Source organism: Cricetulus griseus, chromosome X (assembly GCF_003668045.3).
Source record: "Cricetulus griseus strain 17A/GY chromosome X, alternate assembly CriGri-PICRH-1.0, whole genome shotgun sequence".
Taxonomy (NCBI): Eukaryota; Metazoa; Chordata; class Mammalia; order Rodentia; family Cricetidae; genus Cricetulus; species Cricetulus griseus.
Genome location: NC_048604.1, coordinates 11,701,785 through 11,714,243, shown reverse-complemented (window position 1 = coordinate 11,714,243; position 12,459 = coordinate 11,701,785). Strand labels below are relative to the sequence as shown.

At 37.4% G+C, this 12,459-nt stretch overlaps 2 protein-coding genes across 2 annotated transcripts in view; both read right to left on the bottom strand.

The window, feature by feature from the left end:
- Window positions 1-899: 899 nt before the first annotated feature.
- Window positions 900-2,185, bottom strand: LOC118239416 (cerebellar degeneration-related antigen 1-like; the record flags this gene model as incomplete). Its single annotated transcript, XM_035450128.1, is given in 2 exon segments — window positions 900-1,108; window positions 1,111-2,185. Coding segments are annotated over 2 exon segments (1,284 nt in total), but the record flags the coding sequence as incomplete, so codon positions are not given.
- A 4-nt stretch (window positions 2,186-2,189) lies between these two features.
- Cdr1 (cerebellar degeneration related protein 1) overlaps window positions 2,190-12,459 on the bottom strand; it is a gene marked incomplete at its 3' end in the record, with an annotated part of 75,630 nt that continues 65,360 nt past the window's right edge. Inside the window, 7 exon segments of the mRNA XM_035450127.1 lie at window positions 2,190-2,279; window positions 2,281-2,745; window positions 2,748-2,789; window positions 2,791-3,351; window positions 3,354-3,444; window positions 3,446-3,463; window positions 3,465-3,538. Of these exon segments, the coding sequence (XP_035306018.1) occupies window positions 2,190-2,279; window positions 2,281-2,745; window positions 2,748-2,789; window positions 2,791-3,351; window positions 3,354-3,444; window positions 3,446-3,463; window positions 3,465-3,538 (1,341 nt within the window).

Genomic DNA, 12,459 nt, shown 5'->3' with positions numbered 1-12,459 from the left:
GCTCAGTAATTGTAACTACATCCATTGTGAGATGATGATAGTAATGGCTTTGCCATGCCCAGGATATAGCATTTCATTACCCTTTTCTCTTGTCATCCAGCTCTTACATTCTTTCAACTCCAATAATGTCTTTTTATTGCCAGTTCTTCCCTGACAGGAACTCTTTTTTTTTCTAACACTCAGGTGTTCTATTACTCTGAACCTATAAATAACTAGATCTTTAAGCATCTAGAGCTCTTAATATGCAGGGTTACCAGTAACATTTAAACATAATCTTATGAATTATGTTGGTTTTTGACAGGACTATGGCAATATTGAGGTTTTATTATCTCTTTATAGGTGGGATTTTGTGATTTGTAAATGTCCAGGTCTTTTGTTCTCCGTAAAACTACTGATTAGGGACTCAAAATACAAGATTTGTAATACCTAGATAATCCCAAACTTCTAGAATATGGTTTTAATTATCAAATATCCAAACATTCAGTATTTCCAAAAATCCTGTGCTTATGATGTTTCCAATATCTAGGGTTTCCAGTGGTGCCAGCATCAAGGTCTTCCAACATCTCCGGGTCTTCCAGCAACTGCAAGTCTTCCAACAATATCAAGGTCTTCCAGACATCCTGATCTTCCAGAAAATGCATGTCTTCCAGACAATCTCCAAGTCTTCCGGAAAATCCAGTCTTCCATAGAATCCCAGATCTTCCTGGAAAATCCATGTCTTCCAGAAGAATCCATGTCTTCCAGAAGAATCCACGTCTTCCAGAAGAATCCACGTCTTCCAGAAAAATCTGTGTCTTCCACTAAAATCCAAGTCTTCCCATCAATCCAGGTCTTCCAGAAAAATCAGTGTCTTCCAGTCAATCCAGGTCTTCCAGAAAAATCCTGGTCTTCCAGCCAGTCTATGTCTTCCACCAATTCAAGTCTTCCAGAATCTGAAGTCTTCCACTAAATCTAGGTCTTCCAATAGATCTATGTCTTCCAGCAAAGGTCTTCCTGAAGATGTATATCTTCCTGAAGATTGATGTCTTCCAGAAGATTCTCAAGTCTTCCAAACAATTCTGATCTTCCAGATAATTTGGGTCTTCCTGAAAATCTATGTCTTCCCAATATCTATGTCTTCCATTTATCTTCTGGTCTTCCATCCATCCACATCTTCCAGAAAATCCATGTCTTCCATCAAATCCATAGCTTCCAGGAAGTCCAAGTCTTCCAGATAATCCATGTCTTCCCCAAAATCCACGTCTTCCCCAAAATCCACGTCTTCCCAAAAATCCAGGTCTTCCCGGAAATCCAGGTCTTCCCAGAAATCCAGGTCTTCCCGAAAATCCACGTCTTCCCAAAAATCCAGGTCTTCCCGAAAATCCACGTCTTCCCAGAAATCCACGTCTTCCCGAAAATCCAGGTCTTCCCGGAAATCCATGTCTTCCCGGAAATCCACGTCTTCCCGGAAATCCACGTCTTCCCGGAAATCCACGTCTTCCCAGAAATCCACGTCTTCCTGAAAATCCACGTCTTCCTGAAAATCCACGTCTTCCCGGAAATCCACGTCTTCCCGAAAATCCACGTCTTCCCGAAAATCCACGTCTTCCTGGAAATCCAGGTCTTCCCAGAAATCCAGGTCTTCCCGGAAATCCAGGTCTTCCCGGAAATCCAGGTCTTCCCAGAAATCCAGGTCTTCCCAAAAATCCACGTCTTCCCGGAAATCCACGTCTTCCCGGAAATCCAGGTCTTCCCGGAAATCCAGGTCTTCCCGGAAATCCAGGTCTTCCCGGAAATCCTCGTCTTCCCGGAAATCCAGGTCTTCCCAAAAATCCACGTCTTCCCGGAAATCCACGTCTTCCCGGAAATCCAGGTCTTCCCGGAAATCCAGGTCTTCCCGGAAATCCAGGTCTTCCCGGAAATCCAGGTCTTCCCGGAAATCCACGTCTTCCCGGAAATCCAGGTCTTCCCGGAAATCCAGGTCTTCCCGGAAATACACGTCTTCCCGGAAATCCACGTCTTCCCGGAAATCCACGTCTTCCCGGAAATCCACGTCTTCCCGGAAATCCGCGTCTTCCCGGAAATCCGCGTCTTCCCGGAAATCCACGTCTTCCTGGAAATCCGTGTCTTCCCGGAAATCCACGTCTTCCCGAAAATCCACGTCTTCCCAGAAATCCACGTCTTCCCGGAAATCCACGTCTTCCCAAAAAATCCACGTCTTCCCGGAAATCCAGGTCTTCCCAAAAATCTATGTCTTCCCGGAAATCCAGGTCTTCCCGGAAATCCACGTCTTCCCAAAAAATCCACGTCTTCCCGGAAATCCAGGTCTTCCCAGAAATCCACGTCTTCCCAAAAATCTATGTCTTCCCGGAAATCCAGGTCTTCCCGGAAATCCATGTCTTCCCAAAAAATCCATGTCTTCCCCCGGAAATCCACGTCTTCCCGAAAATCCACGTCTTCCCGGAAATCCAGGTCTTCCCGGAAATCCAGGTCTTCCCGGAAATCCAGGTCTTCCCGAAAATCCAGGTCTTCCCGGAAATCCACGTCTTCCCGGAAATCCAGGTCTTCCCGGAAATCCAGGTCTTCCCGGAAATCCAGGTCTTCCCGAAAATCCAGGTCTTCCCGGAAATCCAGGTCTTCCCGGAAATCCTCGTCTTCCCGAAAATCCATGTCTTCCTGAAAATCCATGTCTTCCCGAAAATCCAAGTCTTCCCAAAAATCCAAGTCTTCCCAGAAATCCACGTCTTCCCAAAAAATCCACATCTTCCCAAAAAATCCACGTCTTCCCGGAAATCCACGTCTTCCCAAAAAATCCACGTCTTCCCGGAAATCCAGGTCTTCCCAGAAATCCACGTCTTCCCAAAAATCTATGTCTTCCCGGAAATCCAGGTCTTCCCGGAAATCCATGTCTTCCCAAAAAATCCATGTCTTCCCCCGGAAATCCACGTCTTCCCGAAAATCCACGTCTTCCCAAAAATCCACGTCTTCCCGGAAATCCAGGTCTTCCCGGAAATCCAGGTCTTCCCGGAAATCCAGGTCTTCCCGAAAATCCAGGTCTTCCCGGAAATCCACGTCTTCCCGGAAATCCAGGTCTTCCCGGAAATCCAGGTCTTCCCGGAAATCCAGGTCTTCCCGAAAATCCAGGTCTTCCCGGAAATCCAGGTCTTCCCGGAAATCCAGGTCTTCCCGGAAATCCAGGTCTTCCCGAAAATCCAGGTCTTCCCGGAAATCCACGTCTTCCCGGAAATCCAGGTCTTCCCGGAAATCCAGGTCTTCCCGAAAATCCATGTCTTCCTGAAAATCCATGTCTTCCCGAAAATCCAAGTCTTCCCAAAAATCCAAGTCTTCCCAGAAATCCACGTCTTCCCAAAAAATCCACATCTTCCCAAAAAATCCACGTCTTCCCGGAAATCCACGTCTTCCCAGAAATCCAAATCTTCCCGGAAATCCACGTCTTCCCAAAAAATCCACGTCTTCCCAAAAAATCCACGTCTTCCCAAAAATCCACGTCTTCCCAAAAATCCACATCTTCCCGGAAATCCACGTCTTCCCAAAAAATCTACGTCTTCCTGAAAATCCATGTCCTCCTGAAAAATCCACGTCTTCCCGAAAACTCCACGTCTTCCAAAGAGTACATGTCTTCCTACACCTCCAAGTCTTCCAGCATCTCCAGGGCTTCCAGCATCTCCACATCTTCCAGCATCTGTGTCTTCCAGCATCTTCAGGTCTTCCTACAGCTACCCAGTCAGTCTTCCATCAACAGGCTCAATATCTGCACCTCCCAGTGTCTCCAGTGTAATTGGTTATCTGATATTCAGGTTTTCCACTGTCTGCTGTATCCAGGTATTGAAAGTTGTTTCATAGTTTATTTTTTCCTAATATTTCCCTAGCCTGGTGATTTTTCAAATGTAGTCTTTTCCATCTAAGCCTTTCTGGGTACAGATATTTTTAGACTAACCTCTCAAATTAACTATTCTTGCTTTTAGTAGAACTAGTTTCAAAATATTTAAAAGCATATTGCCTCTTACAGATCAAGTTTTGGAGGCCAACAGTAATACTGTCTGTGATCTTTTGATATTAGGAAATGTATATTCTTTATAACATTTAAGGATTGTGTTAAGAAAGAGGCTTTATAGAATTGATGCAGTGATTTTACAACTTTGGTGATGGTTTTAGTTTTGAGAATCAAACATGTTCAAGCACAAGTGAAATTTTTAATGAGAAAATTTCATGCTGGAAGACTATAATTTTATAACATAGGTGAAGATAACATTTATTTGTCTATTTTGAATACTATTTGTCCCTATGTGGTAATAATAATAATAATAATAATAATAATAATAATAATAATAATAATAATAATAACAATAATGCATAGCATTTTCTGTGTCCAGGCACTGTTCTAAGATCCTTACATGCATCAACTCATTTAATCTTCACAACCCATTGAGACAGGAGTTATTATTATCTCTGCTTTACAGATGAGGAAACAGGTATAATTGTGGTGAAGTAACTTGTCCAAAGGACACAACTGGGGAATAAAAGATATTAGGATTGAACCCAGCTAGCCTATTTCCAGAATCCATGATTCTACCACTTTGCTCTCTCTCTTTTTTTTTTTTGTATCTGATGATGAAAATCTAGATGACACTGAGGGGAACTAAGGTTTTATGGTTCCCATAGTGTATTATAAAATCTCACATACAAACAGTCATACTTTAACCTGTCACTGGCAGAACAATATTTGCATCAATAGAGTCATTCGAAAACCAGCTACTAGACCATCCCCTTGCTTATGTATGTTGAAAGTAGGTGCAAATATTTCCTGATACCAGCTTTGACAAGAAGGATACAGTCAAGCATTGAGTTCAAACACACCTTACTTTAGTATCATCGTCATAGCTTCATGCTTGGACTATCAATGCTTGGAAATTTAACTTTTCCTTCCATGTGAATACCTTGTCACTCATCATTCTCCAGTCTTAAGGATACTATCCAGATCACTCACTATTAGTTTGTTTTTGACCTCCAGGATCTTCCCGCTTCTTCAGATATCACTGACTTCCTGGGTTCCTGACCACTGCCTTGTATACACCTAATGGTAACTACAACTTCAGTCCCAGGCTGCTGAGCTAGAGATCTATCTCTTTTCCTTTCTCTAAGTCTCAGCTCTCCTCAGGCACTTCTAGCTACTCATGCCTCTGGATGATATGAAAAACATAGAAGCCATGTAATGAACTTCTAGTTAGGCAAGTAATATCTGATGATTTCCAGTCATCTGTGTGATAACAAAAGTAACAACAGCAATAGCAACTAAAGCATCAAGACATTTTGCGTTAGAGCTGACAAAGTGCTAGCACTTCATTTACCCATCCATCCATCCATTCAATAAATATTTATTGAGCGCCAAATTTGTGCCAGGCATTTTTAATGGAGCTTAAAATTATTTGGGGGCTTACTTGCAAAGTACGGATATTAATTAATTTTCAGTTGTGGTAAAAAGTAAGTATAGGATGCTATATATAAGAGTTTTCAAAGTCAAGAAGAGCATTCTCACAGAAGTCAAATTTATGCTGCTGCTGAAGGATCTAGTTTCTTTTTTGGTTGTTATAGTGAGCTTGTGATTTAGATAACAGAGGTGCCTTTTTCAGCTTACCTAATTAGAGTAACAGCTATGGGTTTGATGTGGTGTCTCAGCTTCTTTTTTCCTTCACTATTCCATTATGTCTTAATCAACAACGTTGACAATCTCTAATTATAAACATTTTATTCAAAGCATTGATCCAAATTATTTTCAATGTAGATAATGCAAAACTGGGTGGAGTGCCCATAAACTCAGCATTCTATGGACTAAATCAAGCGGTTTGAGAGTTCAAGTCCAGCTTGGCCTACTTAAAGAGATCTTGTCTCAAGGAAAGTTTTATAAAGTTTTATAAGGCTGTGGTGGCCAGGTGGTTCAGGCATTGGTTTCAGAAAAGAAAGTATAGATAATTCATACGCAATGATGTTCCTCATCCTTCCTGGCCATAATAAAAATGGGAAAAAAGTCACTGTAGATTTTGTGTGCATGTATGCATATATGTGCAGTTACACCATTGTTTATGAGTGCACGTGCACACTGTGTGTCCATATAGAAATCAGAGATGGCGTTGGTGTCATTCTTCAGAAGCCATCTGCCTTGTCCATTTGTGGGTTCTTTTGTTCTTGTTTGTTTTGATCCAAGTTCTCTTATTGGTCTAGAGTTTTCCAGGTAAGCCAACTGGCCCCATGTGTTCCTGTGTCTCTGCTCCCTACCCCAGTGCTGGAATTACAAGGACACACCACTACATTTAGCCTTTTAAAAATATAACTCCTCATGTTTGTAAAGCATATACCTTACTAGCTGGGTTATCTCCCCAGTCACTAGCTCTAGCTTTAAAGGAATAAGTAAATGTGTTATTTATATACACTATTTGACATTAAATATTTATGGTTTGTTTGTTATGTAATTTTAGCTTCAAAATCATTTTGATGATGTAAAGTGTGGCTGCAGCTATTTTGAAATATATAACCACAGACAAATAACCATTAGAGAATGTGAACTGCTTATTATAGAGTAAGGAGGATGTGTGGGACATTTTTTATATTTTTACTGTTTTTCGCCATAGTTCTTTCCATGCAAAATATACCTTATGTTGAAGAAAACATTTAAATTGTCATACACAAAGTTTATTAGTTGTCTTTTGAAAATGTATATGTAACCATTTTATTGCAAAACTTTAAAACACAAAGTAAAAAGTATATTCTCCAATTATCTCAATTCTCACAGAAAATCATTATAAAGACTTTAACATGTTCTTTCAGAATTTTCCACATTTTTCTTTTTCAAAATGGAATGAATCCACTATGTAACCTATTTTTTCACATAATAAATTGTAAATTTTCACAATAGCAAATTGTGCATTTATGTTATGATTTTAGTATAAGATATACTTATTTCATCTCCCTTTAGTAGGCATTATATTCCTTCCAACTTGTTACTGTTATTATAACAAGTTTTGATAAGCACACAGTACAGTGCAGGTTTTGTGGTACCCAAACTATATTACACTATAGTGCTGCATGTACTATGTGAAAAGTTGTTTACATATTATTTAGAATAAATAACTAAGTTACTGAGTCAAAGGTTGTTAACTTCATTGTGTTTTATCACAGAAAAAATACAAGCAATCCAGATGCCAACAATTGTAGATGTTTGAGAAAAAATTATAAGTATATGATAGTTACTTTCTAGAAGATCCAGTTTATGCCTGGAACAACATTTCCTGAAATGGTAATACATTCACAAGGTATTATCAGTAAGAGGAACACTCATATATATAATATTCATGGCTTGTATATGGGAAATGACGTACATATCTTCAGAAAATGAACTAGTATATACATCCTAAAATTTTAGCAGAAAAAGTTCCAAAAGGAGGCCAGGCTAAGCTTATATTTATTTTATTAAAAATAATGGGTCATTCGGTAAAGTGCATGCCACACAAGCATGATGTCCTCCTGAGTTTCGATTCCCAGCATGCACATAAAAATGGCAGTGTCTATGTTCAAACCAATTGTTGACAGACAGATCCTTGGGGCTCACTAGCCAGTGTAGCAGATTTGAAAAGCTCCGAATTCATTAAGAGACCCTGTCTTAACAAGTATCATGGAGCCTGATCATAGAAGATGCTTGAAATGCAAGTGTTCCCAATGCATGTATATCTACATGCACATGTGCACATACTCACATGCTCATATATATGCACCCTCACACACAAATACATGCATATGGCAAATGGTAAACAAGGACAGTAATACATAGGGTAAAAACTGAAAACATTCCTTTCCTAATATTATTGCATAGAGGTAGCTATGATTATTTGACTCTTCTTAGTGATTTGTCTATTAATGCCCATCTATTGTTGAGTGTTTCACAGAATTATTATATTGTTATATATTATATAAATCAATTTAATATTATAAAACTTCCTGTTCATTAGAGAGTCATTTTGCATTGCATTAGTTATTATTAGGTTCTGTGTGTGTGTGTGTGTGTGTGTGTGTGTGTGTGTGTGTGTGTGTGTGTGTGTGTGCATGAGAGGTCAGAGGAAAACACTTAAGTCTGTTTTCTCCTTAGACCATGTGGGGATCAAGCTCAGGTCATCAGGCCTCGCAATAGGAACCTTTACCCACTGAGCTATTCTGCTGGCCTGAAATTCATGTCTTAAACAGCTATAGTGCATTATATAGTATATACTGTATTCTTACTCTATTCTTTCCATGTGGTATGTCTTGATTTAGGTTTATAGTATTTTATTGTAATTATAGGTAATACTATAAAGAGTATCATGTTGAATCTACCTTGTTCACTTTTTTTTTCCGAAACACAGTTTCTCTGTGTAGCTTTGGAGCCTATCCTAGCACTCGCTCTGTAGACCAGGCTGGCCTCGAACTCACAGAGATCCGCCTGCCTCTGCCTCCCAAGTGCTGGGATTAAAGGCGTGCACCACCAATGCCCGGCTTATCTTGTCCACTTTTACAAGTACTTTTTATAAGCCAGTAAATTAGAAATAAAAGCTTTACATCAAAGTGTTTGATTTGAATTGCCTGTCTGGAATTCTGGTCACTACCATTCATTTTAGTTTCTGTCAATATTTTTCAGGGAAAATAACAGTTAGAAATAATATTCCTGTAATAACTAATAAAGTTAAACACCTTTTCATATATTTATTCATTTTTCTTCTGTTGGCCATTTTTTCATATCCTACAATTTTGTTGTGTCATTTGTCTTTGTAAAAATTAATTTTGGGATATTTCTAGGTAGTAGAGCTGATTTCCTCTTCTTTGGTACGCTTGAAAATGTCTATCATTTGGTAAATTTATTTGTAGTTCTACTTTCCAGAAAGGCAAATTTGATTATATAAAATAGACAATCATTCTTTTCTAGTTTCTTGGTTTTCTCTCATTTCAGTAGGCTCTTACACCATAAGATTAGTCTCCTATTTCTATATTTCTATATTTTTGCATGATGCTTTATACTCTCTAAAGTTAGTTTTCTTTTGTGTGTCTGTGTTTATTGAGAAGAAACTGTTTCCTTCTCAGAAAAGATAGCCAGATTCCCAAATGCTGTTACATAAACATTAACCTGGAATTTCCTATCATGAAATATTTTGTTGAGTTTTTTTCCTGTTCTGTGGATAGTATTTGGCTATTACTGAGGTTAGCACCTCATTGCTTTACTTGCTGAAGCCTGATAATTTGAAGTATGACAGCTATGTTTTCCTTTCAGTATTCATTTCCCACAATTTTATCCATTTTGTGCATTTCCATTGAAACATGCCTTCAAAATGTCTCAGAACTTTTGAGTTATGACACAAATTGGCACATTTGCAGTAATGACTTTTGCATCTTGAAACATGGTGTCTTACTCAGTTTGTTTAATTTTCTTGTAGTCATTAAACAATTGTTTATATGTGGCTGTTACTCTAATGAATATTACTACATTTTTACTACATATTTTATTTTTAAATTTAACATGCCATATGATAATTTCATGAATTTATATACCTTTTAACGATCAAATTAGGGTAATGTGTATCTCCATCTCCTCAAATAGTTCTCTTCTCTGTGTTGAGCAGGCTGGTTCTGTTCTCTGTGTGCTTATATTTTGGGCATAATGATTGATGCCATATCTTTTTTAAGATTTTATTTATTTTTTATGTATTCAACAGTCTGCTTCCATGTATATTTATTTGCACACCAGTAGAGATCTCATAACGGATGGTTGTGAGCCATCATGTGGTTGCTGGGAACCGAACTCAGGACCTCTGGAAGAACAACTGGTGCTCTTAGCCTCTGAGCCATCGCTCCAGCCCTTGATTCCATATCTTAACTGTTGGTAGTATTGCAATTGATTTGAAAATTTATTGTCAATACTTCATAGAAAAGCTACTGATTTTTTTAACATTTATCTTGTATCCAGCCATCACGTTTAGCTATTTCTACTTCTAATATTGTATTTCTTCAGTTAATTATTTTCAATTTTAAGGTACACAGTCTTGTCCGTTTTAAATAATGAGACATTTACCATTTCCCTCTGATATTCATATCTGATTTTCCCTATTACATTGGTAAAGATTTTTATGACCCTTAAGATAGTGCATATATATATATATATATATATATATATATATATTGTTGAATAGAGAATAATCTCTTCTATTTTTACTTTAATACAAATTCCTTAGTGTTTTCTTTGCGGAAGTGTTTGCCATTGTTTTTAATGCATGCTTCTTTTCAAGTTATGTAAATGTATGTCCATTCCTTTGATTTAGAATTTTACCGGGAATATGTTTAGAATGCTATCAGATTTTTTTCTGGTGTCTTTGAAAATGATTATCAAGATGAAGTACAGTTATTCTCTTTAATTCATTAATGTAATTAACTACTGTAATTAAGTGATATACTTTAGCATTCCAAAACTCACTTGGTAGTGGTATTTTGGTCTGTGACTATTTCATTTTAAAGCTAAAACTCTTTTCTCTCCCCAGTGTATTATGCTATGGAAAAGGTAAAGAGACCTAACGCATTCCATAGCATAATACACTGGGGAGAGAGGTTTGCTCAGAGATGAGAGAACTGGTTTCCCAGGCATTATATTGCTGCCTTTGGAGTTAAGAGCACAGTTTGTATACAACCCATCTATATGCAGTAATTTCATATGCTACATTTCACCATACTATGTGTAAAGTTTTATTAACAACTTTAATCCAGAAGTTATTATAGTCTATTTAATTTTTGAAGCAGGATCTCCCATGTCCCAAGCTGACCTCTAATTGTGTAGCTGAAGATGACCTGATTGTCCGAACCTTCTGACTCCAGTTCCTTGGTGCTGGATTATATGTGCTCTATGTGGTGCTGGAATTGAGCCCAGTGCTAACTGGGTCACATACACAGTCCCCTGAATTATTTTAGAAAGATACCTGTTTCATCGTGGCTAAGATTCAGTTGGGGTTTTGTTTTTCTGTCCTTTTTTATTTCTTTAATTTCTATTCATGCTGTCTCTCATATGGAGAAAATATCTTAATTGTATATAATATGGATAATTTATTTGTATCTTTTGTGTAATGAATTTTTAAATAAACATCCCATAGACTATTTGTGTATTATTTTTGCTGAGGTAATATTTTATATTGCTCTACAGTAAATCAAGTACATAATTATCAGTCCAGTTTTTTATTTTTGTTTGCTGGATTTAAAATGTAAAATTTCTCATAAACAAACTTTTCTACTTCATTATTTTACCAGGATTTCCTATTTCTAACCATTATTGTTTGTCATATTTAAATGTTTTTAGTGCATGCAGTTCCATGATAGTCTTAACTTTTTTTTCCTTGTGCTTTGCTTTTGGTAGCATAGTCTTTTCTTTTCCCAGACTCCCAACCTTCTCTGCTGCTCTGCTTTAATAGACCATTCTGAAATAACACATAATGCAATATTTTAACATTTTATTGCTAGATAATTAAAGCAATGCACAACATTAGATAGGGTGTGTTTCTTGATAGTCCATGTCTTAAAAACTTGTCCTCAGTCTGTTCCTTTTGGGGGAAATTGAGATTTTATTTCATCTGAGAATATTTACCTTTTGAGTCATAGTTTGAAAGTTCACATTAATTACATTTGGTACTATTTACTCATTGATTTTGGAATTTTGTTATTTTTTCCTTTCTATATTTATGAAAGTGTATGAGACATTTTTATTTTTTTAAGGTTATAATACAATTACAAAATTGTTCCCTTCCTTTTCCTACTCCAAACCCTCCCTATACTGTTTCCCCTCCCCTTCAAATTCACGGCCTCTCTTTTCATGAATTGTTGTCATATGCATATATATGTATACATATATGCATAGATATTCCTAAAGACAGCCTGTTCAGTTTGTATAATGTTACTTGTATGCTAGTTTTTAGGGCTAACCATTTGGCACTGGATTTTTTTGTGAATAATTATTTGAAAGTGTGAAGTATCACTTTTATTTTAATACAATTATATTGATACATGTATATGTATTTATATACTTTCATATTGTAATTCCCAAGCTGAAGTTTTTATAATAAAAATGGAGAAGCTCTCTTGTTTTGAATGTGTCCAGTGTTGGTCTTTTTCATTCCTTTGTGGGCTCTCATCATACAACTTTTATTCTTGCAATTGTTTATTACACAGGGTGGTACATGTAACACAAGCACCTGTGTGGAGATCAGATGACAACTTGGGGGACTTTTTGTTTCCTTCCACTATGTGAATTTAAGTTTTGGATTAAGGTCATTAAGCTTGGAGCCAAATGTCTTTACACACTGAGACAGCTCATCAGCCCTTTTCAGCCCATCACCACTCCTGTCTATTCTGTTTATTACTGCCAGATTCATCTGCACAAGGGGAATGTTAAAAACCTTAGAATAA